Source organism: Chelon labrosus (assembly GCF_963514085.1).
Source record: "Chelon labrosus genome assembly, chromosome: 11".
In the NCBI taxonomy this organism is placed as follows: Eukaryota; Metazoa; Chordata; class Actinopteri; order Mugiliformes; family Mugilidae; genus Chelon; species Chelon labrosus.
Window position 1 is genome coordinate 15,568,367 of NC_140344.1, and position 27,812 is coordinate 15,596,178.

At 41.7% G+C, this 27,812-nt stretch overlaps 1 protein-coding gene across 2 annotated transcripts; it reads left to right on the forward strand.

Moving 5' to 3' along the window:
* Positions 1-3,160: 3,160 nt before the first annotated feature.
* LOC311495596 (RNA polymerase II elongation factor ELL) lies at positions 3,161-27,812 on the forward strand. 2 transcript variants are annotated; one of them, XM_084555109.1, is made up of 12 exons: positions 3,161-3,520; positions 6,612-6,659; positions 16,022-16,137; positions 16,644-16,798; positions 18,979-19,229; positions 19,809-19,933; positions 21,454-21,568; positions 22,085-22,541; positions 23,007-23,070; positions 23,551-23,722; positions 23,814-23,858; positions 24,471-27,812. In XM_084555109.1, exons 1-12 carry the CDS (start codon positions 3,383-3,385, stop codon positions 24,579-24,581), a joined length of 1,797 nt encoding a protein of 598 aa, XP_084411235.1. In that variant the 5' UTR covers positions 3,161-3,382; the 3' UTR covers positions 24,582-27,812. The 2 variants fall into 2 exon arrangements, with proteins under 2 accessions (XP_084411235.1, XP_084411234.1); XM_084555108.1 differs by having other exon boundaries at positions 3,162-3,520; positions 16,022-16,149.

A 27,812-nucleotide genomic window follows, 5' to 3' on the forward strand; every position in this document is an offset into this window, starting at 1 on the left:
CTTCATCTGTTTTTTTTTTTGTTCTGCGAAGCTTTGTCGCGCTTGAAGCCGTGGAGTTTCTGCAGCTGCGGTGCACTCTTGACCTCCCCGCCGTCCTGCTCGTATCCGCCTTAGTCAACAGTTCAGCGATACAAAAAAAAAAAAAATGATCAATGTAAGGAAACTGTGGGGCGCAACGAAGCAGCCAGCAGGCTTGTGCAGCAGTAATCTACAGGATTAGAAGAGAAAAAAACCTAATCTGCCAGAACGTCTGTAAGCTTCTTAATGACTTCACCGTCGTGCCCCATAATGCAGTTTCCATGAATACGGTATCTACCAGTAAGATCTCAGGAGATCCAAGCTCTAATGTAATTTACTTTGTGATTTCAATTTTTAAAACAAGGTGGGTATAAGCTCTAATAACACGCAGCCTGTAAAGATGACGCAGGATTACAAATATAACAGTTCTTTAAAATCAGAAAAAAAAAAGTGGATAATGCTCTTTAACCCGTTGCAGATGTTATGTGGTTTGCTTTTGACATGATTACAGAGCAAATGATAAATCCACGCGATTGAAACATTTCATTTCATTTGCAGGAAAAGTTTGTTTGTTCTAAACTTCTGATGAAATTTAACTCGTAACAACACGCAACAACATAAATTAATCTAGTTCTCTTGTTCACTGAGGCTGATATGACTGATGGAAAGAGACACACATGAGCTGAAAAGAAAAATGTCATCCAGTTGTTCCTGTTCCACAGGAGGTGGAGAACTAATGTGTAATTTACAATATAATACTTCACATCAAGATCCTCCTATCTCGTAAATAAGAACAGCTTTACAGACTGTGAGGTTGCTCTTTAATCCACAGCCAAAGCGTGTTGTCCATCAGGGATTAAATTAATCCAAATTCCATATTTGTCATTTAATTTCTCTGACACACAGACACACATGTTGCGAGTAAAATTGCCTCCTTTGGGAGGATTTGTTTATTCAGGGTGCTGTGGTTTAATACAACTTTGAACGTCTTCGTACAATATACTTATTTTATTTGTAGTCTACTGCGTTTCAGAGGAAAACATCATACTAATCCCACCCTTGAGAGCAACATTTAGATTATAAGTGAATGTTTTTCAGTCAAAACACATAGCGGCCCAATAAATATGATCCATTGTCAGAGACTCAGTGAAGTTAAAATGAGCTCAGATGCAGATTAAGGCTGCATTATTAAAATGGTGGTTATACATTAAAGCCTGGATCAACAGCAGAGATTTAATTCAGTCAATCAATTTTAGCTCGATTTAAAGCAACAATGACAAACATCACCTAGTTACAGCTCCACAAATATTAGTGTTACCTGCTTTTCTTTGTCTTATTTGAGAGAAATATGAATTATGGACTTTGGATTGCATAAACCTATTTTAAAATGTCACTTTAGGCTTTAGTAAATTCAAGCATTTTTTGTTTATGTAACAAACATTATCTGCTTTGATCTCTTTAGACACTCACTTGCCAGTTCATTAGGTACACTAATATAACTGAATCTTATCTTCATGACGGTTATAGCATTTAGTATCTGTTCGAAATAACTGTTGATTCAGTTTTCAGTTTGAAGGATGTGGTTTGTAGTACTATTGAATTGCATTGTTTTGTACCAACACACGTTTCTATTATTCTGTCAACCCCATTTTAGTCAGCTGACTAGACTAAATAACAGAAACACTTTTGTGCAGAGGGCATACTAGGTTCTATGGGGCCCCCAGGCAAAGATATATGTGTGCTATCCCCCGAGTCCCAACTAGCGAAATCTGTTATATGGTAGATAGAAGGAGGCCCCTAGTTGGGAGGTTGTTGAGTATTGTCGAGACACTGTAGGGCCTTCATAGGTTTAAGGGGGTAGATGGTTGTCATTGTAAAATATGCCAAAAGGTAGCCATCTGGGGGCCCCCTTTCTCATTTTTTTTCCTTCACAGGACCACAAACGATTGCGTGGTTTGCCTGTCCTGCTGATGTGCCCCTGCTTTTGTGTTTAACTCAATCCACTTTAAAAGCCCCACAGACTACATCCTCCAAAATGATCAGTTGAATCACCACCTTCCTTACGCTCTTTCAACATTAACTGAACATCATAACGGTCATGAAAGGGGATTTAGAGCAGAACGGTTAAATTAGAACGCATACATCTTCAAGAAAAACAAGTGTTGACTAAACCATTAGCAGACTGCATCTAACTTTTCATCTAAACTCATAAAATACCTCATTGCATGAACTCAGCTGAATTGTGGGTCGGATTTCCACACAATATACACCGATCAGCGGTAACCGACCATCTTGTGACGATTCAACTGCTGAGAAAATTTTGGACCTGGCATTCATGTGGATGTTACTTAGACATGTACCACCCAGCTATACCAGACCAGGTACCCCCACCCATCCCAAAAAGCAGCCATCCCCAGCAGGATGCGGCCTGACTCAGAAACACACACAAAAACGCTTTAGGAACAACTCAAAAAACATGAAAAACAGCACAAGGTGTTGACCTGGCCTCCAAATTCACTCCCAAACTGATCAAGTATCTGTGGGATGCACTGGAACAAGCCTGATCCACAGAGGACCCTTCCCTCAACCCATAGGACCCAAAGGCCCCCCACTAACAACATGCTGTTGCCAGACACCACAGGACACCCTCAGAAGGCCCGTGCCCATTCTCTGATGAGTCAGAACTGCTTTAGAGGGGCAAGGGAGACCTACTCAATATTAGGAAAGTGGTCATAATGTTATACCTGATCAGTATACGTTGCCCCAACTCAAACCACCTAACACTACAAAATATAATTAAATTGTATTAGTTTACTCACTATTTTCATTAAACGCATCTGACAAACTTCATAAGCACATGTTGTTGATCATGCTGTCCTACTTTTACTTGAGTTAAAAAGGAAATAAACATGAATGCTGCAGAGGAAACGTGTGCTATTTTTGACCCACACCTCTGCAGGTGTAGTTTTTACTTCCTGCTAAGTGTTTGTGTTTGTTTATGTGTGTCTTTAAAGGGTGCAATTACCAAAGTCCAGTTGAAGGAACACGCCATGGACTTGACCCAGAAACAGAGCCAACAAAATAATCATGAAAATCCAACACTGGGTGAAATTTAAAGTGGAAAGTGAAAAAAAGCACAAACTGGCCAGTAAAGTGTTGCCTGGAAAGCGAAAGTGAAGTAGTTGTCACAGGTAGTATTTACTTCATGCTTAAAATCTGTGCGCGTGTCTCCGCGTGTGTGCGTGCGTGCGTTTGTGTGTGTGTGTGTGCGGAAGCGCGCATGTGTGCGTGTTAGCCCCGCCCACGCGTCGCCTCCTCGGTGACGTGCGGGGCAGAATGTCGCCAGCAGCCTTCAGTTGTAGAAATGGCAGCGCTGAGACAGGAGCATCGGTATGGACTCTCCTGTGGCAAAATCAACAAAAACACCCCGAACCAAACTCTTTATCACGTCAAACTCACTGACACTGCCATACGGACCCTCGAAGCATATCAGAACCTGAAGGTAAGAAAAATTACCCAACTTTTATCCACGTTTTATCGTTTTTCCCTCTTCCTCTCCTATCTATATATATTTTTTTTGTTTGTTTGTTTTTTAATCGCTTCCCAACTCTGGGAACTGTATTGGAAACGCAGCTTGTTCTTCGCGTTAGGATGAGAATTAAAGAACAAAATACTTCCGTGAGACTATGGACTGTTCAAATGTCACCGATTAAAGGTAAATGTGGGCTGCGTTAGTTTATTCTGGCTGTGTTACAGTAGAAGGCAGCGCTAAGCTTTGTTGTGATCACAACAGGCAATCCAGCAGAGTTTGATGAATGAAGGGATCTCACTGAAATCTTCATTTAACCCCCGAGAGGAAAAAAAACCCAGATAGTTTAAATGTCTGCTTGTTTGTCAAATGCTGGAATTAAAGTTCCCATATGACAGAGCTTTTGTGATCTTTAAAAGCCCGCTGTGTTTCTCCGATTTTACGCGTCACATTTTTAAATTTATTATTTATATTGCCAACTCATTTGACGGTCATTAAGTGTTTTCCGCTCGTTCCGCCCTCGGGAATAAATTAATGAACAAGCTATCAAGCAAATTATTCGACTCCTCTGAATCGGGACACTGTTTTATTGCTTTTACGGTCCATTAGATTAGACCGAGATAATTTAGTCTATCCAAATGGTTTTTCCCACAGCAGTGCTCGATAAGACAGTTGTAGTCACACAGTTGTGACTACAGCAGGAGGCTCGTGTTGTTGAGTCTTTTTTATGTGTAGCCTATATATATATATATATATATATTTTTTTTTTTTAAAGTCGTCTAAACACAGGTTCATTTTTGTTTGTGCGTCAAATGAAACCTGGATGTGGGACTCGGTGGACAGTACGCGTTTTGGGTTCCTTGGCACGGCTCTGCAAGTTGTTGCTCGGCTCTTGTGTATTGTTTTTTTCTTTTTGCCCTTTACACGCCTGGAAGCCCGCCCATCTCCGTCGCTCATTGGTCTGTGAAGTAGGGTAAACTCCGGACCTCATACAGCTGACAGCAGGCAGGAGAGGTTACACTGCAAAAAAAAAAAAAAAAAAAAAAGCTTTCCAAGTCAAAGACCACCCGAGAAAATACAGTTTCAGACCGGTGCACTCTCACTGTGGAAGATTTGATCCTGAGCAACCTGAACCTGAGATCAGGTTTAGTTATGGTGTTCGTGCCTGTGTCTTAGGGGAGATTAGAGGCTTGGAAATCTATAATATAGACAAATTTTTGCATGAAATTACCCTCCCTTGCCAGTTCATTAGGTACACTACTGAAAACTAATGCATTATATGTAACAGCTGTCCTGCCCTAAATCAACCACTGTTAGGGTTATAATGTCGAGTTTATGTTGAAACTGTATCGGAAATGTGGTAATTCAACTGATGGTCATTTCGGGTCATGCGGTTTGTGATTCTGTTCAGCTGTATTGAATTAAACTCTTAACTGTTATTTAGCCTAGCCCACTGACTAATATGGAGTTGTCAAAAAATTAAATTCAGTACTACTACAAACCACAGCACCCAAAATGAAAACACTGCTGAATCACCCGCTCTCTCGGTTATTTCGTACTACATTGATCATGGGGAAATTATTTTCCTGCTGTTACATTTGCATGTCAGCATATATTGCATTGGTTTTCACCGGTGTGCCTAATGAACCGGCAAGTGAGTGTGTATCGTTTGTATATCACAGTCTGGGCTTTAAATTATCAGAGAATATTGCAATGTTGTACTAAAGAGCTCTAAATGAAGTTGTTACAACTAGAGAAGTCAAAACTGGGAAAGCTTTGCCACGTTTCCTAAAGAAAAGAAAAGAGGCTTCTATCAGTTCCTGTAACTTTTCTCTTGGCAAAGAAAATAGTATAAAAGCCCCAAATCAGCTGATGTTTTCAAATACTAGTAAAAACGACAAATACTAACATTTGAGAAGCCTTTTTTTTTCTTAAAAATACTTAATTTTTTTAATGTATTGTTATCCAGTTTTTTAAAAAATTGTATAAGCTTGTGTTAATACACTAATCAATGAATCTCTACTGTTTCTTTATGGGTGTCCTATTATAAATAGTTGCTAATGACTCAATAATTCAACGGCTGATGCTTTATAGCTATGAAGTTGGAAGAAATTCTTTTGTCCTATTCCTTCATAAAGCGGTTATAAATGTTCACGGTGCATTAAATATAAACACTAGTCGGTTATAAGCATCTTATCAGCTGTAAAAATGGCTCAAATGCTCCAGCTCAAGGAGCAAACATCAACTAAAAGTATTTTGCTCAAAGCGGCATCCAAAACAAAAATTTGTATTGGCAGCGATAAAGATTTTATTAACATGAAACTTGTCATTACAACCTGTAAAGCCATTCCAGAGGATAATTTAATAACTGCCCAATTGATTCAGCTCTATCAAACTTTGGTACTTGTAATTACTCTCATAATTTAAATCCTCATTTAAGCTGCTTTGTCTTCGTTTATGATTAACTCTCTAACAAAAAAAAAAGTTTGATTTAGCCCTACGGCTGTGCTTGTAATATGTAACAAACATTATCTGCTTTAATATTTATTATTCCATTCAATATTAAAAGCTAGCGGGCGATGAAGAAAATCACAACAATACTTCTCAATAGGGAAGACGTTTCCCCAAAGCATTAATAATAAATTAAGAGCCCTGTCAGTCACTGGCACAGCCATACTTATTACCGTCTCCATCTATTAAAGATGTATCGTGTTGCCTCAAAGGCAGGATTTTTAAATGATTTTAATATTTCTTCATCAGTAGGGGGGAACAGAAACGACACGATGCACGGGAGCTTAATCCAGGTACACTGTGGTCTTGGAGAGCAGTATGGTTTTTACAGTGATGGCAACAGATTACTGGGAAAAATATAAATTACGGGAACATCAAGGCATCTCCGAGGCCTTGTTTGACCAAGCCAGGCTGCTGTTATTTAAAGAAGAAACCCACTGAGTACCACAGTAACAATGGCAATATTTATTAATGTATGAGCTGTCTCTTAGATTGAGAATGAACTTGATTTGTGAATCAGTGAACAATTTCTTCTTTCTCTCTCTCTCCTCAGGCATCCCTATCAAATCAGCCAGCGATCTGCTTCAAGGGGAGCCAGGGGGTAAGATGTTTTGCATACTCTCCCCAATGCCTCAGAAATCTAACTCTCCTGTTGGTTCTGATTTGCTGCGGAGCACACTTATGACAGTTCATCTAGACATCTTGTTTGGTTCTTAAGTATTCGATTGCATGGCATGCAGAGGAGATCGACCTTGTGATTTTCCAGATTTTAGTGCCATTAGAGTTGATGGATTTTCTTGCCTTTGACGAGAGTATTGCTGCTGAAAAGGCACCAGAGCCCACAACCTAAGAGAAAAGGTGTCATTAAATATGGCAGTCGTACAAGGTCGTGTCTAATATCCTCCACTAAAGGGTTATGCACAGAGAAAATGTACATCAAATAAACACTTGGTATGTAAAGTAAGAGGGAATTCCTGTGCAGCGGCCGTAAAGAAAGATGCCTGTGTCTGACCAGATTAGCCGGGCCTGTAATACACCCTCCCCGACTCTGCCTGCTAGGCTACTACATATTTACCACACAATCAGCCCTGTCTAAAAGGAGCTGTTCTAATCCCTGCAAGAGCCGATTGCATTGACGAAAGTGACTTTGCTCTGTACACAAACGCTAGCCCTGTGTGCTCACACGGGCCCTGGAAGCCCCAAGACAGGGTACGCTATACCCCCAGGCTGCTAGCCAGGTTACTGGGTCAGGCTTGCAACTGGGGAGGCTTTGTTCTTGGAGGGGGAGGGAGGTAGGGTGGTTGGCAAACCCTGGGGAGCCCCCATGTCTCCATGCCGGTTGTCTCTGTGCAGACATGAAAGATCTGAATAGAGGAATGGCACACAAGCGGTGGAATTTCTAGGCAAAATATGTTCAAACACGAATATTGTATCTAAACATGTAATGAAGCATCTGTAAAACGAACGGCAGATTAACCTGCGTAAGAGTCTTTCTGTGAAGCAATGTTAAGTGAGCCCAATTTAAGTGTGCTTTAATCACTGAATGGGATTTGGTGATTATATCTTGGCTGGCACATTACATATTCAAATTGCTTTGCAGAATTCTAGCACGGGCTCCCTCCCCCTTCTGCAACAGTCCCAGAGCTGGACGATTGGGCATTAATGAGGTAGCTGCAACCATTGGTGGTGGTGGGGGAGGCCAGATTAAGCCGTTAGTGGGGGAGGATGCTGGTGAACATGGCAGTCTGGCATACAACAGACCAAGAGGATATCCAGTATGTGTCTCCTGGTTGGGGGGTTTACAGCATCAAGGATGTAGGCATATGCCAGTAGTTTTTATTTGCGAGCTAAAGAGTTTGCTTTCCCCAATTTGCAGCACGAGGTTCAAAAGGTCATGTGTCCACTGACAGCAGCCAACTGTAGAGCTCGCTTTTTTGTCCATTCTGGCTCATGTAAGATTTCCTGTAAAGGGGCACTTCCAGGGCCACAAAAACCAGAGGAATTCTTCAAATCACTGTCCTGGCGTCACTCCAGGGCTCAGCGGTATCAGGGGCCAGGGCTCCTATCAAGAAATAGCACGCTGAGGTTTTCGGCTGCTTTTCTCTCAGGCCCTGCGGCATTTCGCCCTACTATTGTAAGTTGTCTGCCAAGCTTGTAATCATGCAATGAAAGACAAGTTCTCAGAGGTCTCTGAAACGGTAATTTTAGGCAACTATGAAACTTACAAATCACATAAAATGAAATAGTTTTTGAATCTGGCAAACCTCTACATTTAGGTAAATAGACTTAAAACTGAATGACATTGGAGCCAAGTGGACTGGATGGTTGTGATCAATAACAAGCAGCAATGAGAGAAAAAGAGGAAAAAAAGAACAGAGTGTGATGCAACTATAAAGAAATATTAGAGAGATCTTCTTTTTAACATTACGCAAAAGCTCGAAAGTTGAAAAGAAATTGGATTCTGGATTACTTTGAACTCATCACAAGGGCTTAAGGAATATATTCAGAGCTGGTTTGGGTTCCCATGGCCTGGAATTTCACATCCTAGTGCTTATTTTCCTGTGGGGGCTGGCGACGCCGCCTGCTCGTTGGCATGATCTGTATCCATTTAGTCAGAAAAGAACCTGTTCCCGTGGCACAGAATAAATGCTTTACGACTGTAATATTGCGAAGGTAAACATGGACTTTATATCTGAAGAGTGTGTTCTGCCGTGTCAGGTGTGACATCGGGTTCATTTCCTCCTCAGTTCATACATGTTGAATTGCAGTTGCCAGAGTGATTGTTTTTGTTTATGGCCCTGTTTGTTTTTATGTGCACAGCTGTCACATAAAGGACGAGGGCAATGTGGAGGTGCTCTTAAGATATTCTCATGACGACTGTGTGTGAAGGCAGCGCTTCCCCTGCGCTCCCTCCCGCCTGCCCTCTTGATTATTGTGCCATTTCACCCCATGCCTTGGCTGAATCCTTGGCAGACATCGGGGCCTCTATCTCACACATGGCTGCTCTGACTCTACCCCCCGTCACCGCACCGCTTTGCTTCGCCTTGCGCTCATACTGCAAATAAGCTTTTGCGCTGTGCGAGTGTGTATGTGTGCGCGCACACATCATTTTTCTCCTTTTTTTTTTCTTTTTCTGGAAGCTAATTAGAATAACAATAACAGGAATGTGATTTGAGAGCCGTCCTCTCCCAGTGGCATAGCAGTGAGAGGGAGAGTTGTCCCACGTGTTTCTGAAAGGGCACACGCCGCTCTATTCATCCAGATGTGTTAAGCGAGGCAAAAGTCTCTGTGTTCCCTGCACGTTTGAGGCCCACTGTGTTTATGTAGAGGCAGTAAGTATATTTTAAGAACAAGTCTCAAGAGTTCCTACAGTTAAAGAGGACTTTTCTTTAGTTAGCTCCTCTGTCATTACTATTTTCTCACTATATATTCTGAAGAACTCTATTCTGACTGTGGTTGTGTGTTAATAGTACAACAAGAGAGCTAGGTCAGAAATCAATTAAACAATCTGGGCAGGCAGTAAACCTGTAAAACAATAAACCTGCCAGGTTTAGAAACGCGGTGAAATGCGGAGTTGTGTGTTCTTCTTGTGGCTTTTTGTTGTTTATTGACATTCCAAGCTAATCTGGTACCTTTGGAGCTAAAGATGTCGTCTTGGAAATCTGAAAATAGCAGTGAGACAAACTCTCAATAACAACAAGGCAGGCCGCCGTGAAAATAGACTTGGGGCCGTGACACACCGAGCTGGCAGTCGGCCGTTTGTAGTAGACGTCTGTGGCCCTAGCTCTGGTGGCGTGTACCGCACCGATGCCACTAGTTTATTGTGTTAGATCGTGGGCAGAGGGCACAGATTTAACACTGGCTGTTCGGCTTGGCGAATGAAAGTAATCGAGCCACGTCTAAATAAGGGTTTGCGGGCTTTTTCTAGCTACCTAGCTCGTCCTAGCTCTCCTGGTTTCTCCTTTAGACGACGTCACAGTTGGCGTTTGTTGATTTTTTTATTTGTTAAGTTATAGCCTTGATATTCCCGAAAGTTAGAAAGCAAAGGCTGGAACAATAAAGAACTTAAATATTACCATGTAGATAAACTGAAAGGCAAAAGAAATGGAGATGCTGTTCAAAGAGGAAGTGCAACAGATTATGGGATAATTTATACAGATGATAAATATTCATAACGTGAAGCCGGCTTTGTGGCACTAGAATCACAATTATTGAACTGGCAAGTGTGGTGGTAATTACACTTTCTACAACATGGTAGCCTGCAGCCAACATATTTCTCAAAACCTGGGTTATTGTTGCACATACAGGCAAAAAAAATAATTATCCTCGGTTTAAATGTTGTTAACAATTCAAGCGCAGTGAGCGTTATTCATCTTACCTTCTTCAATCCACATCTTAATGCAGAATTTTCTCATTGTTGAACTCTCCCTGCAAGTTAATCAGGTTTGGACATATTTTTCAATGCACAATCTGTGAATTGTTAAAGGATTACGGACTGGCTACTCATGTGGAGAGAAAAGTCCAGTAAGTGTAGTGCGGCGGCGCAAGTGGTTTGTGGGATCGCTCCAGTGAAACGGCTAAGCATCAACAAGGGAAACGCATTAATGGTGTAAGTGCATCTGAGGTCTAATAGCCAGCATGGAAAAGGGAATTTCCTCACTTACACACATTTTGACCATGCGAGGGAAACAGGTATGGCTACGTTTCCATTAAAAATCTCAACATTAATTTTTATGAAATTGTGTTTGAGACAATGAGAGAAAACAGCGCCCTACCGCTAAAATACAAGCTAATTGTAAGTGTCTCCGTCCCTCTGTGTATGAAGAGGAAGACACTTATAAGGCGCGGTGGGGGCGTCGGGGGTAGAGAGACAGCGTGTTTGTTGAGGTTGACAGATTAGCCCCAGCTTCTTGGAAAAAAAAAAAAGACTGATTCTGCTTGGCATAACAGGCAGTACCTTGGGGGTTGCTCGACAGTTGCCCATCCCCATATCCCCTCACTAACTCCCGTCAGCCCCCACCCCCCCTCTGCTTTTGCTCTTCCTGTATCTACCAACCCCCCTCAACGAAAGCATCACCACATCCATGCAGGCTCACTGAAAGCATGATTTAGACCTCTTATTGTCGGACACATTTTGTTTTTAACAACCATGCCACAGTGGAGGTGTAGATCATACTGTACAAAGCTTCTAGGCAGTGAATGGGAATAATTAATCTGACCCCTGTGTTCCTTTGACGCACTGTCAACATCACTGCACTGGCTGGACTGCCTGTATCGCTGGAACATGGTTGATGCCTAAATGCTTTCTATTATTCAGAATGTAACAACACAGCTATTGGATAATATCATAGTTGCACAAATCAGCATAAATAAAATAATGAATAATTTGGCCACTTGCTCCAGTCAGGTTGCCAGTGTATTTGCTCTTCTACTGAGCTGCACATTCCTAAAGGAAGACTATATGAGGCCATCCTTCATGCACCGGTTCTACAGGGAGACGCTGCCACCCCCATCCTCTCCTTGCACACACACCCAAACCCCCAATCCCTCCCTTTACCACCCAACAACACACAGCCACACGTCCCTGCTGTTCATGAATAATCCAGGCGGCCCGACAGGCCATTGCACTCAGCTTTGTGGGGGAAGAAGCTAGAACAAAAGACGGGCAGCTCACTGAGCAGCTATGGCTGAGTAGGCTCAGATGAGAAGACAATGGTAACTAGTGTCAGTACAGACTGGGGCAGGAGGCAAAGACTTCAGAGTAAATCACATATCCAGGCGCCTGCTGCCATGCCAAATACCAGAGCTGGGATTCTTGCCTTCCCGCTTTCGCCTGCAGAGCAAAGAAAGCAAGACAGACAGAGAAAAACTATCCTCTCATCTTTCCTTGCAGATGTTTGGCTGCTTAAAGCACATCACTGTGGAAAGTAGATCACGTTAATGAACACTTTTTCCGTCCTCATCAAACTCCAGCGTCGAGAACTCGTCAAAAACAAGCAGTTTGAACGCGTACGGGGTGTTACAGATGAAGTTTTGCAAGGACATCACCAGCGGTGCCCTTTGTCCTTGTTCATCCGCCGAGCCCCCTGCCAAGATTTTCTGTTCCAGTCCGTTTCACACCTTAAAACGGCTTGAAAGTATTTGACATCCCCAAACACACAGGGCCTGGGGTAGCAGATGTGGCTGGACTGCAGCCACGGAGGCAGTTATTGTATAAGCCTGTGTGCACCATGGGGGGGCTGCACTGACAGGGTGCGAAGGATCGCCTTTCTGAAGCTCCGAAGCTGCTCTGACTGTAACTGTCCAACAGCTGAACTTTACTCACATCACGCTAATGAGAAGCTTCACTGCGCACAGCTCTCACTGCTGCGTGTTTCTTCATAATAAGCCGCTCAATTTGATTAAACTGACACATGTTAATAGCACGCTCTGATCATAATAATACCAGATTAAGCTTTTCTGTGATTAATTAATCATCAGAATAACGGACTCAGCTATCATAATTATAATACTGTATAATAAGCAATTTAATGAATTCCTTCCCTCGTTCTGAGTCGGACCAAAAACACTGACTCAATAATATCTCCTTAATTGCTGTGGAGGCACAAGGGAGACAGTATATCTACACAGTATTAGGAAGGTGGTCATAATGTTATGCCTGATGCGGGCAGTTTGCCATGTAACCAGAGCTTCCGTCTCTGACATGTGCACACATGACTCACCGGTCCATGACCTGGGAGTACAGCTGTATTTTTCTCTGAGCTGTTAGCTGCTATCTTTGAGTTATTATGTGTGCCTAAAGCTCTGTTTGTTTGTTGAGAAAAAAATAACCTGTGGTTACTTTGTGACTCATTTACAGTTTTACTCATTTGGCCGAGTATCTCGTGTATTTGATTTTTTTTCTGTTTTTGTCCGTTCACTGACGATCGTGCGAGGTGATTCAGTCCGGCTAAAAATGGTCACTCTGTTGACATTCAGTCTGGACCGGTAGCTGGATCCTTAACCTCACTCCTTGTATGTGACTTGGGAGAGTGTGAGGCTTCATCTGCCAAAAAAAAATAAAAAAATACAGGAAGCCAACACACACACACACACACACACACACACACACACACACAGCCTCAGGGAATCAGGCCGATGCTCCATATGGGAATGCCTGTGACTCAGCTCCTCTATGTAAATGTACACCCACAACTTGACTGACAGCAGCTCCGGGGTAATAAACCTGTTGGAACAAGTGGTGTCAATGACTAAACATATCAAAAGTCACTTGATGTCAGCAGGCAGGCCGTGTTTAACCCATAGTTGTTGATGTTACAGTAAAAGTTGCTGATTTGTGTCTACTAGTTGGTGTTGAGTAAAGGTGTCATTGACTCATCACATAATGGGATATTGTGTATATATTATTTGCTGAGAGAGCCCCACCAAAACTGTAGAAATATAATGATCGCATTCATTAAAAGCTTTATTTTGGATATCCTACAGATCAGGTTATACAATTTGTACACACCTACAGTCTGGACTGTTCAATCCATAAAGCTTTATACTGTAGCTTTGTACTGTAATCTAATAATTACAACATTACGTAAAATAGACTAATGGTGCATTAATAGAAAACCCTACTGGGTCAGGAACTGGCAGTAGTATTGCCTGTGCAGGATATTCTTTTTCTTTAGTGACGTAAACTGTGATTTTAAAAGGATAAATTAATTTTGGACTACTTTTTGTGATGTTGGAGGTTTCAAGAAGTTCCACAGGTGTTCAACCTGTACCACAGGCCCAGAGAGGGGTTCCACAAAAACCACAGGAAGTTTATTTGAGTGCTAATATTTAAACATTGTGGATGTTCATGGAATAATTTGTTTTACTTTTATCACTTTTCAGTGATAATTCTATACAGCAAAAGGAACACAAAGGGGTTTTTGTACTAAGCTAAGCATACTGGCTGCTGGTTGTAGCTTCTTATATATTATACAGACATTGCCGGGATCAGACTTCACATTTAACTGTGCAAGAAAGCAAATAAGCCTAACAGATCAAACTAAGGCTAAGTGTATCATGTCGTTACTCTCGTGTTGTCATGTGGTGCTTTAACGGCTACGTCTGTGATCCTGAGGTTAGACAGTGCGACTCCGCTTGTGGAGTCAGGAACTGGGAACTCACGGGTTAAATAACATATGGGTATGAAGCTTGAGAAGGAAGCTGTGAATAAAATGGGGGCGACCTCTGAACAGTCTGACCTGAGTGACATTGATTAGAATTAGAATGTGAAGTGTGCACGGTGGCATGGATGGGGGTGACAGGCAAATCTAATGCATGGCTGGAGGGGGCTCCCGCTGCTGCCATCGACTGAAAGAGGTGACGTGGTGGCACTATTGCAATGCTAAATGTGTAAATGTGCGCTCTCATCTTACCACAAAGCTTTTGTTTAGCAGTGCCCTCATTTAAAAAGCTAATTTGAATGCAGTTCCTCTGCACGTCTTTCCCTGCATCAATAACCCCGTTTCAGTGACTTCTAATTTTGGTCATGGTGACTTTTGCTTTACTCTTTTAACGTAATGGGCCCCGAGGACGTAACTCGCCTCTTGTCCCGGCTGACTTTGATGCTTTTTTGGTTGATCATTCTTAATTAGCGTAAAAAACCCACTGCAGACATATGCAGGACTTGGCTTTACCGCTTAATGTTAACGGTCAGACATAAATAGGTCAGAATTAATGGTCAGCTGTGTGTCTCAAGTGTCCACGGCCTTGTGTGCGGCTTTGCATTTTGCGTTGACATGGGTGCACATGAAGGAAAGCTGGAGGCGGATGGGGGTAGGGTGAATGGCATGTGTTGGGTTTTAGAAGAGGAGGAGGGGTGTAGAGGAGAGGAGCTGCTCATTGGCTCCATCCTGGAAAAAAAAAAAACTGCTTATGGCTTTGCTGCATGACTGGGCATTTGTGACAGCTATAGTGCTGCCTGCCACATCTGCCAGAGGCACTGAGCTCTCAGCCAGCTCATAATCAATCACTTACAACTGATAACTAAAAAAAGGCAGCTTGACTGACGTTTGTTTTTCTTAAGACCTGGAGTAAAAAAAACAGCTGCTTGCTTTGCCATGAGGTAGCACTAAACCATAAACGGGAATAGGTGGGAAAGAAAATCGATCTCTTACAGCTATCTCCTCACTAAACTCTTGTTTGGAAAGGTTGGGTAATAATCACTGGCATTATCCAGATCTAGGACATTATATTGACGAAAGCACTAAACTGTCCATTTCCAGGCTGAAACGCAGCTGCAGGCACTGTAGAGGAGAGCCAGTACCCAGTGCGTTTTAAAGGACACATTACCTGTTGGTTAATGACTTTCTATGTTGAACTATCCTTTTATCGGAAGTGGGTTTTTAGGTCACTTTATATAACAGGTTTCTAGGAGGAGACAGACTTCACTTTACTGGTTTGTTTGTTGGTGGGGAGCCATGGACAGTCTGTTATAAAAGAGGTTATTGCCCAAGTATAAAAAAAAAAAAAGCTGTCCGCTATACTTCTGTTTTGCTTTTCAGATAAGCCCCTCCCACGATGGGCTACAGGTCATCATCCTTGACCTGGTAGGCACCATGTAGCATCAGTGATCGATCCAACTGGGAGATTACTTAGGTCACATCTATAGCATGACAAAACATAAAATCAGTCTTGACTGTTTCAAAACAAGATTTGCCTTGTTGTTGTACTTTGTGCCGTGTATTTGTGATTGCTTCATGCGGGGGAGATAAAGCCAGCTTATTACATAACGCACCACTCAAATTAGCAATAGCGGCAGAAACGCTCAAGCATGTCAAAGAACACCGTAAAACTGTCAAAGATTACCACGACTGTGCTGGTTCTGAGTTTAGTTTTACGTTTAATTATAAACCTAACTTCTAAACTGTTATTCTAATAATTGTGCACTCATTGTTTTTTGGTTTCTTTATTTCTCTTTAATAGTACGTAAAGATCCCAGCGCCGACCCCCGAGTCTCCAGGCGGATTCAGGGTCTTCTCTTTTTACCTATCCAGTGACAGCAAAGACAAACCACAGTCCAGCTTCGACTGCATTCACCAGTATGTCTCGGGGTAAGCAGCACACATAACTCTTTCCACAGCTGACCACAAATGGAATTTGTAGTAAATTTGGTGTCAGTCCCAGGCCGCAGGGCCTAACCAAACAGTGGCCTCTCTCTTCAGTGCTACAACAACAGACAGTGTCACTGTCGGGCTATATTCAACAACAATAATACCCAAAGACCGTCATGCCATGACTGAGCTCAAAGGAGTGACCAGTAATAATTGAAAACAGAGACGTAGTGTTAGTGGCTGTGCAAGGTTGAAGGGTTGGTTAAAAGGTTACATTTGAGCGCCTTTTACTTGCACCCCGTTACCCTCTGTAACTTTGCATTTCTTCTTAAGCATCAAGCTTCCTGACAGACCTAGAATTTGCAGTCGAACGGTGTCAGGAGACAATGCATACTAGATGACGGGAAGAGTTTCTAATGCTATATTTAAACATGTGAATTCTTTAAGATCACCCACGCTAAAGTCTACTCTGCTGTCCGTCCTCCTTTATGCAGGGAGGGCAGGGATCACCTGGAGGGCCAGGGCAGCATTCAGGACAAGATCACAGTTTGTGCCACAGACGACTCGTATCAAACGACCCGGGAGCGCATGTCTCAGGTGGAGAAGGACATCTGGAGCCGCTCAGCAATTGAGATCAAGCCAGGGCCAAGTAAGCCTTTCGCCAATAGGTGCATCTACGTTGTGCTGTGTCTTTCCAGCCTCTGTTTACGTGGCAGCCTTCAAGCACGTAGGGATCAAGGACAGATAACTGGAGAAATCTTCTACACATTTTCCTCTCACCATTTCATCCTGCTGATAATTACCATATGGTGTGAAAGTTATTACATAACTGATCAAAGCACCGTGCTGCAGTCATTCATGTAAGAGCAATGCGTCTCTTTCTTGTAATTCCGCTTTCATTCTGACCAGATTGCTCAGGCACTGTGCCAGCTAGCCTGCCAGCATCATTAATGTGATTGAGTTTGCCAGAAGTATTCGCTAACAGGTCTCACGCTGATGAAATTTTGCCTAAAATGTAATTACGCTGACTGGAACTTGATTCACCTCCATGTGATAAAACATTTCTAAATATCATCTAAGAAAATAGGGCTCACTTAACCCGGAGTGATCAGTGCCTAACAATCAGGACTTCCTTTTCACAATGAATTTTCTTTACTCAATACCTTCTCCTTGCTTGAGCCATGAGTTTTTAGCCTTGTTGATTAAACTGGCTGTGCTGTACCTTTATAGATGATCTCCCCTTGAGGCCCGATGACATTTAGATATCTTGTGTGAGTTTAAATGCTTGTATGCTTGCATGAAAGGGAACAGGACAAATACTACAACTTCAGGGAAAGTTTAGTCGGAGTTACATGGCATGCTCACTGAGACTTTTACAGCTATATTCAGCTAATAAATGTTAGAAGTTAGAAAAGGGCAGTTACAGGACATCTTAAACATTTTCTTTTCATGCACATAACTGCCCCGGTGTCCTGCTGGACACTGCTAACTTAGGGGAAGAAGTGGCCAATGAATCACAGCATTATGCAGCGGAGCGTGTTGTTGAACACAGTTGTTTTGCGGCGACTCCCTGTCTTTTTATGGTATAGTAATAGTATACTCATCAAAAATACCAACTCACAATTGCAGGTTGCAGAGGAAAAATCTCCACAGTTTAGATAGTAATGATTTAACGTTCGGTTGCTTTCAGTGGAAATGGGGACATGTGCAGACCTGGTGCAAGCAAGTTTGTATATACACATACACATATATATATATATATATATACAAACTTGATCTACACACACTACTGCAGATCTTTCAGATCTTTGGATATTTCTCGTAAATGCACCCACAACACTGTAAAGCATGTCAGTTATTGTAAGTCATGACGGAAAGTCCCTGAGGCTTCGTTGAGAGTCATAAAAGTTCACCTCGGGCTGCTTCAATTTATTACTGTGAAATAAAGACTCTAGTTGGTGCTTGTTGAAAATGTTGCAGTGCCGGTTGTTTCAGTGCGGGAAAGACATTAACCCATAGTCTCCATGACTGGTAGATGTTGAAACAAGCTGCAGCAAGATTTGAAAATAATCAAATTGAATACTGCATATTGCTGAAACTGCATGACTGTGCTCTAAAACCTCCTGGATGTGTCTAGCATGCAGTGAAAGCAATGTTAGTCTTTGACCTATAGCAACCTCCAAAGTATGGCTTAAAGTTGTAATGAGATTAGAGTCTGCAGATATCTACAAGCACTGCCTGCCCAGTTCAACTGAATTAGTACTGTAACAGGAAGAAAGAGCCTCTCTGTGTCAGTCGCTTTAGTTTCCATGCTCCGCTGTTTACTGTGCAGTAACCCTACTATCTAGCCCTTTCAGTGCTTTCCACTCGCAGCAGCAGCAGTGTCTCTTTCCAGACAGTGAGAAGTGCATGAGTATTTGTATATTTAAACTGCAGTTCTTCCTGATTTAACTGCCACACATGCTGTATATGTTGCATTTGAATATGGCTGACTGCAATACAATAGAGATAACAAAAAGAAGATAAAATATGCTTACTGACGCTGTAGGCCTGTTTTTCAAAATTAGGGTGTGATTTGTATATTTGGCCCGAGGACTGGATACGGGATGATAGGTTAGCTGTGCCATTACAGGACACCGTCAGCATATGTCAATCCTGTTATCAGATCAGCTTTCTCTCCTTTAGTTTCGTGTAGGGTAGCGGCCACACAGGGCGAGCTTGAGATCACTATTGTGATAGTATTTTGATTTCCTATCACTAATCAAAGTAAGTTCCCTTTATCTTCCTTTTGTTGAAACCCTGCTGTGTGTGCTTTTATTTTGATCTCAGACAAGTGTGTGAAGGTTCAGAGGAAGCCGGGTCTGGTGTCTCTTTCTGGTGACTCAGATAGCAGCAACAAGCACTCCCCCAGCAACAAGAAGAGCCTGGTTCCCAGCCCCGTGGCCCACCGGCCCTTGAGGGATCGAATCATTCATCTCCTAGCCTTAAAGCCCTACAGGAAACCCGAGCTGCTACTGTGGCTGGAGAGGGAGCGGGCCACTCCAAAAGACAAGGCCGACCTGACCTCAGTACTGGATGAGGTGAGATATCTCCATGAAAACTCTTATATAATATATATACATAATATATATTAGTGGAAAAACAATAATGCTATGTGTGATAAATAAAAAAATAAATGCTTTTTGATATCTGGTCAAAGACTACTCTGTTCTAAAAAAGGTAATGCTGCTTAAATTTATTTCAGGCATATTTCCTGTGTTCACAATGTTTGAGTGTCCCACTGCAATCATCAAGTGGAGACTGTGCCGCCGCTGGTAGCTGTAATTAGGGCTGTGCTTTAATTATCTTTAGACGAGAAGATTGTGTTTTGACAGGAGAGGGGTGGGGTGTCTCCTGCTGGGATGTGACTACTTTCAGAATTGAAAGTGGTTAGTTTGGGTTTATTTTTATCGGAGGGATTAGGTTGTGTAAGGACAGAGTTGTGACAGAAATAATACAGACACACAATGTCACAAGGCCGGGTCAGAGGAAGGTCTTGTTCTGTTATACATATTTATGCTACAGCAGCAGTGTTTCATCTGGCCGCTTTTCCTGTTGCATGCCTATATTCTTTCCCATTTCTGTGGGTACAATAACATTCGGATCCGTTGGTTTTTCAGGTTGGTAAACTGAACTCAAAAGACAACAGCTACTCTCTGAAAGATGAGCTCTACAGACACGTCCAGAGAGACTGGCCTGGATATCTAGAGGAGGAGAAGCAACTCATCCATAGGCTCCTGATCAGGTTAGAATTCAGTTTTTGCAGAAATGCATATACGAGTAATGCTTTGGGAGATATGCTGTAAGTGTGATGAGAAGATTGGTACACTTATGTCTTTGCCTTTAACTAAATATGGCATAGACATTACGTAGCCTCTGCACAGATAATGCAGAAAAACATCAACAACAGGTTAGCTTAGCTTAGCTTAGCTTAGCTTAGCTTAGCTTAGCATAAAGAGTGGAAACAGGGTGAAACGGCAAGCCTGGATCTGTCTAAAGACCCTAAGACCCACTTCTAAAGCGCACAAAGTTAATTTTTTATTAGTTTCATCAATACAAAAACAATGGTGCTGATTTGAAATGGTTTGATAATTACCTCCTGGCTACAGTCCCATATTTATCAAATACAAAAGTGGCATTCCTCTATTCATGTAACTCCCAACGAGAAAGCGGTCGGGCATATTTCCCAAACTGTCAAACGATTGCCTTAAAGTCCTTTTAGACTTTTAAAGGGCCTCTGCACAGATAATGCAGAGAAGACTAAGGGATGGATGCTTTGTGACAGTGCTGGCACGGGTACAGAAACACCAACAAATTAATGTAGAAGTCTGCTGTGATCATTTTGAAAGAGGGAGTTTCTAAATGACTACTTCTGTGCACTGATGAATCTGTTAATGGACACATCAAAGCAGAGGAAAATATTCCCTGCGCCATGTTGCCAAATGACATTAGCATGGAAGGCTTTGAGAGTTGCAAGGCTGAGCCTTTCAGGGTGAGCTTCCTCCCCTTGTACGTTTCCTCTGCCTGCCAGTAAATAGGCAGGCCATGTGCTTCACGAGTATTTGGAAGAAGTCCTGTTGGCTGGTTGCACAACCCCCTCTCTTCTCCACCCCTGCTAAGTGTAAAAGCCATACAATTGTTGTCGTCAAACTGTTTGCCAAGTGTGATAAAACTGTGATAGCCCGCAAATATTGTAAACAACAGATTTCTTCTTTCTGGTTTGTTCATTTGTTGGCGTCGGCCCCTTTCTTACTACTGTTATGTACTGTCTGATGTTAATGTTTACTGACTGCAATGGCCCTGACCATACAGAGTAAGAGGATTGCATAAACACACTGGGGGGGTCACTTATGTAGTGGCATCATTTTGAGGAAGGAGCTGTAGGAAGCAGATTACCAGAAAAGAGGGTTTGGCCTGACAGAGGTTAAATCTGCTGCTATTGTTCTTACCACTGGACTGTGTTCAGTTTGTGTGGTTGCCTCCTGCAGCTTGTGTCACCAGCAGCGCAAAACAAAATATATTACGGAAACAGGCAAACTGCTTTTGATCAAATAAAAAAAAAAAACATACAGTTTTGTAATGTCAGTGTTGCTTTCTTCTCTGGAAAAGGCAGTCTTTTCTCTAAAAGTTGTGTCATAATAAAATATAATTGCTCATCCACTTGCCTCATGACCTACATACTGCCTCTTCCTGTTTAGCTTTACAGGCCATTTACCTTGCAGTTACTGTCCAACTGAAGGTGCTGTGTTCTTAATCTTTCCGCAGGAAACTTCAGCCACTCCACAGTAGCCAGTTGAAAAGTCCCCAGTCCAACCATTCATTCCACAAAACCCCTGGGGACTCTCCCTCGCAACTAAGTCCTGCCAAGAATCTCTCTGTGGTAATTATTCACCTTGAATGAATTGTATTTAGTCCAACTTTTCCCTTTTTATAAGACTGAGAAAAGATAGGGTATTTCCTCTTGCATTACTTTAATACTTCTGTTATATGTTTGTGTAATTATATAAATGGCGTAAGACTAAATACACCTCTGACTGGCATAGTTTGAAAAGGAATAATTTTGACATTGTGGGAAATGCCTCCAGAGCACAATGCAAAGATTGGCACCGCTCTGACACTGTACTGTAAATATTCAGATGGACACGGTTAGATTAGCATGTTGTGAGCCTATTTCTTGACTATTTCTTGGCAAGGACTGGTTTTCTACAACCAGTCTCCACCCATCTCTGGTCTTGGCCAAGAAATCATTCAACGACCTTTAACCCCACCCAACCCCTTCTTTTTACTATACTGTTGGTGTCTTTACACATAAGAGTGGTTTCAATGTTAGCATTTAACACGAAGTGAAGTAAAATTGCTTATCACACATTCACACACTGTCTCTTCTTTCCTCTAGAAACGCCCATTGGCCTTGGACCCATCCAACATTCAAACTCCCAAAAAACAAAGGCTATTAGACCACAGTCTGCCTCTGCAGTCGCCCTCTCACACAGACTACGGCACCAATGGGGCTCGTAGCTCCTCTAGCCATGGGAACTCTGGTGTACACACTAAACTGGACTTCGACAAAACCAACAATCACCTTCAGGGGAGCCCAAATGGTCTGTACTCGCCACATAAACCCAGCGGGCCATTTACTATTCCCAAACTGGAGAGGACAGAACCAGCCCGTACTGCACCCAGCACCAAGCCCTCGCATAACGACAGCTCCATTTGCACTGAGCCACAGCTCACCAATGGCCAACATAAAAAGAAAAGGTCCAAAAAACACAAAGACAAGGAACGAGAGCGCTTAAAACCAGACTGGATAGAGACCAGTCCAGACCTGAAGCAGAATCAAGAAAATCTCAAAGGTAAATAGAATTAAACCAATAAAACAACCGTTTTTCATTGTCTTCATGTATCCTATTGTGCTGTCACAAATCAGTTTAATATTATTTGTGCAGGCTGTAAATATTTTCAAGTCTTATTCTGTTTAAAGAAAAGTTAGAGTTGTTTCTGGAAGCCCATTTAAAGCAGTAAATATAATTTCATCTGAGAGAGCAGTTGGACTCTAACACTACCGCCCTCTAGTCTGTTGATGATTGACTGTGGAACAGCTGGGTGACCTACGGTCGAGCGAGTCAGCAGGAAGCATTGCCTCCTACTCTGGCCTGCTGACGTCACTGCTTGCCTTGGATCAGATCTCTTATCGGAAACCACGATAAATTATTCCATCAACCTTGATATGATGGCCGCATTATCACATTTGCATTGGCAGATTGCTTTAACCTTTTTTTTCCAATGTGTGTGTGTGTGTGTGTTTTTCCTATCTACAGACCACGAGGGAGAGAAAACACCTGTTAATCGAACCACAGCAGAGGAACTGCCAGACTATTTAATGTAAGATTAAGTACACACCAGATCCCTATTTCACGTCATATTCCCAGATTCAGAAGGGATTTACGATTCGGGAATAAAATCCAAATAATCGTCACTACCTTAACGGCCACATTCAGTCATTGTTAATATGATCCGTCGCAGAGGATTTCAGAGTCTTAACAACTGATGTCAAGAAACCAAGTAGTCCCTGGAGGGTTCGGTTCAGCTTCAAACCATTTTTATAAATAGAGGGAAGTAAAATACATGTGTAAATAAGCCGTCAGAAAGCTTCACTGGGAATTGCTTTAAAAACAAATGATCTTATGTCTGACATTTATACATCTGGTCGACACATCATGCTATTACACCAGTGACGTGTCAAGCCTTTCTATCCCCCAATGTGCAGTGCCATCTGCTGGAAGGAAAGATAAACTACTCAACTTGTAGAGATAATCAAAAAAACACAGCTTTTAAAAAAACGTTTTCATTTTTCCTTATTAGAAAATACGGCCCGATAACGGCAGTGGAGCAGCGGCAGCAGTATAATGACGACTTCTGTGCCGAGTACGATGAATACAGAGCTCTTCATGACCGCATTGGGGCTATCACAGAGATGTTTGTTCAGTTGAGCTCAAAGATCAACACCCTCTCGCCGGGAACACAAGAGTACAAGGTACTGTCTGGACTGCAGCCGCGCAGTTCCAATTAAAACACCAAGCGATACATAGATCAGATACACTAACATGCTGTGTTTTTGTTTACAGCTCATGGAAGACCAAATACTACAGAAGTATCGAAAGTATAAGAAAGTAAGAATGATTTCAGTTTCATCTCATTTAATGCAGCACTCATGAAAGAATCACATAGAAGCCATTTAGGTGAACTTAGTGCATTCAGTTTTGCTGTATTTTTTTAAATTTACTCCTGATCCCAGTCTGTTTTATGAGTCATATATAAAGAGAGTCTGCTTCTGAGTAAGGGAAAAGATGGACTTGCTAATTGGATGCTTTCATAGAACCAACTGAAACTAAAAACCCAAAAATGAAATGAAACCTTTTGTAAAACGAATACTTCGTTTGACGTGGCTCATGGCTTACCAGTTAAACATTTTCTTTTTTTATTGGCATGAGGAGTTTGGCAATAGTCGTACGGTTCAGTTTGGAAAACTCTGGCTCAGTTCCCAGTACAGCACCAAATTTATTATCCTCCATCAAGTCATGTTTCCTGGATATGGTTTTGGTCTTAGAGCAAGACCTTTGGCCGTCTGTTGAACCATTTCTTGTGTACTTCTGACGTGGCATTGATATCTATACTAATCACAGATAAGCAGCCTCTAATTAACATCCACGCCATCCATAGGGTTGAAACAAGCAATTTACGAGTTTGCACAACTAAGAGCATTGTCTTCTTTTGTCCTTCAGAAGTTTCCTGGCTATCGGGAAGAGAAGAAGCGATGCGAGTATCTCCACAAGAAACTATCGCATATCAAAGGCCTGATCACAGATTACGACAGAGCACAGGAGCTCTCCTAGTAACTGGCCTCTACCCTCTGCAGGGTGCGAAACAACTGGACCAAAAGACTCACAATGGACCCAAAGACTGCCCGGTTGGGTCCCGAAGTCGCTGAGACACTATTCACTTTACTCCTCAGAGTGTTAACGGAATCGAGGAGCGAGGTTCTTATTCAAAAGTGGGCTGAGACCACCGACTCGTGATCAAATGTTACCCTTTAACGCTACGGTTTTCAGCTCCGATTATCGCTGTAAAGGCTGGATTCTGTTCTGCTGTAAAACGGTCAGACGACACAGTGAAAGCCGACAGATGTGACCCCTCCTGCCTAATTGCATTATATCATTTATCTTGTCAGAACTAAAAAAAAAAAAGTGTTGATTTTTAAGTATTAAAGTGATCGTACAATCAATCATGGGGTAAACAAATGCTACTAAAGTCTTTATATTTAAATACAGAGGAAATACTTTATTTGTTTTTTGCTGATAGAAGTCGAGTTGTGACATAACACATTCAAACTAATCAGTTAGTTATGGCTAACAAGAAGATCACATGATCTAACTACAGACCGTCAAATTCAGTTAATTCATATCTTTATCTCGGCAAGACGAAATCTGCCTTCCATGCAAAACATGTGTTTGTGTAGGAATAAGACAAATCCCTTTAAAGCGTAATATGCAGAGTGATTTCAAAATGTGCAGTTGTTTGTTTTCACTCAGACATCACGGTTAGGACCAGCGTCTTTGGACTTTTATCATACGGACTTGTATCATGTAGTCTTCTGCTAACGTCCCGTTTCATTTCTAGGAAATGACGGACTGCCACAAGACGACTCCTCACAGTACTGTAACAATGGTCTCTGTATAGTGCTTGTGCACGATTAGTGTCAACTTCACCCACATGTAGCCTACACTACCATGAACTGCCTTTTCTACTACGTAATGGAAAATCAGAATCGACCTCCAAAATGGCTCGTGTGATTACTGATGAGTTCCTCACTTTCCATGCAGTTTGAAACACATACAGGGTATTTATCTTGGTAATCAACGCATTTCTATTCCCTGTGATTTTATTTCTGTTCTCAAGTCTCGATGTTCTTTAATGTAGGTTTTTGGTGGAACAACAATAATAATTCACTTCAGTGAGTGTTACATTTAAATGTCAGTCTGCTGAATGTGAACTGAGATGCCTTTATCAAACTGGGTAATTCTTAAGGAGGAAGGCACTATGGAGAAGGATGAACTCTAGAGGCTGCTAGCGAGGCTTTTGGACTTATTCCAGACTTTCTTGAATTACTTGCGCCAAGTCAGGTGCATCTGATTACCTGTAATTTTATTTCACCTTAATTTAGCTGTGGCCTGAAGTAGAAATTAGCAATCGGATTTCAATGTTCTTTGGACATTTCCATCAATGTAGCTGTACTCACAACTGTTGTCTTAATGATAGCTTAAAATGAGAGAATTAAGCTAATATTTGCCTTGACATGTCCCCCGTTCGTCAGACATTTCCATGTTTCTAGTACCTGAAATCTTCTCGGCTTAACCTGCACAGTTCAAAGTGTTCTCTGATTCTCTCTGTCGTTTAGTTCAGTTACTGGTTTAGTTACGTCGTCTGGTCCGTGTTGTTCTTGTTCTTGTGTTTTTTTTTTTTTGTTTCAGTTTCAGCTTGTCTCGTTACCTGTCAGATAATCAATAAGTGTACATAAATCCAGTATGCTGTGCGATCCAGTCTGGTGCCACTATCAAAAGAAAGAAACTCTGCAGACATGTGTACAGAACGCTGGCACTTGGCTCCTCTTGATTTCTCTGTGCAAATATTCAAGTGGGTTTACTGTTGCATATGTAGCACCTCTTTTGCAAACTAATTAACACATATTTGTTTTGTTTTTTTCCAATACTCACTTTTAATGATATGTTTGAAGGATTTGAGACTAGCAACAGTTGTGGCACATATGAAAGTTTCCAAGAAAGGAACATTTATCGGCACGGAGAACTGGAAAAATGATAATCGTAAGCCCGGGATGTGTTCGCCAGCTTTAAGCATTGAATTTAACCAAAGCTAGAAAGGCTGTATTCTCAAAGCTCCGGTACATCTGCAGAAACGTATTCATTATTCTGCCTGGTTGGATATCTTCTCAGGACCAGACGTCTTTCGATTTAATTGTCTGGTGAAACGTTCTATAAACAGTACATAAACACAACGAGAAGCACCCTAGTTACTTGTTCTGGTGCTGGATAGAAACCTTGAGTGGTTGTATTAAAAGTGTATTGCCTGTTTAGATATACAAATAGTTTTTTGCATAATTCGTTTTAATTCAAAGCAGAAAGGTACAGAAACATTTCCTTATTAATGAGGGCGGGATGAACACAGTTTAGACGCTGAAACAAGAACTACTTCAAGTTAAGGGCTTCCCATTTCCCACTCAAGTAATGATGATTCATTGTCTGATTTGATCAAGTGAAGTGTATCACGGGTGATACTCCCTGGTTAAAATATCGCTGTTTGATGAAGATTAATTGTGCTATTTGTGTAAACTTGTGTTTGGGGAACCGCACCCTTGATGAAAGAGGCTTTTCAAGTTCTATCTGTCACGTGTTGTTGTTGTTGTTTTTTTTTAAACTGTTGCAGGAGCCAACTCCTGAATGTGCCTTTTTTCATTCAGAAAAACAGAGTAAATCTGCATGTATTAACCATCAGTGGTATTGTGGAAGAATAAAACTTGGGCCAGCAGTATTTCCACATCTGTAGTTTAACACTGTTGCCACTTTTCAAAGTGCTTTGTTCAACATTTTTTAATTATCTCAGATGCCTTGTAGAATGCATGAACTCTATTGGCACTGATGTGTATTTAATTTTAGTTTCCAGTTATGGAAATGTCGCCCTTTAGAAGTAACAGCCAAAACAAATTCAAAGCCACTTGATATTTGCTAAAACTTGTGTTTTGTTTTAATTTCGCACAGAAAACTGTTCCCGTTGGTAAAGCTTCATTAGCTGGTTGGTACTGGAAGAAACAACGTCTCAATGTGAAGTCAAACATTTTGTCTACTATAAATCACTGCATTCGATCTACTTAGGAGAACAAATTTCTTTATTTATTGCTTTATATGTTTGTTCTTTTATGGGATTCATCTTTTGTTCATTCTTTTCACAGCAGAACTCAAAGTATGGTGAAAGGGAAATGGAATATATTTTTGCAATTTTTGATGGTGGTCGCTTTATCACATCATCCTCTCTAGAAAAGTTTTCCAAAAAAA

What these genes read in the sequence shown, in the direction of transcription:
- LOC311495596 (XM_084555108.1), top strand. Translation starts at nt 3,383, where the DNA reads ATGGCAGCGCTGAGACAGGAGCATCGGTATGGACTCTCCTGTGGCAAA. An exon ending in ATTCACCAGTATGTCTCGGG is followed by an intron (nt 16,150 to 16,643) that starts GTAAGCAGCACA and finishes TCCTTTATGCAG; the next exon opens with GGAGGGCAGGGATCACCTGG. An exon ending in TGAGATCAAGCCAGGGCCAA is followed by an intron (nt 16,799 to 18,978) that starts GTAAGCCTTTCG and finishes TTTTGATCTCAG; the next exon opens with ACAAGTGTGTGAAGGTTCAG.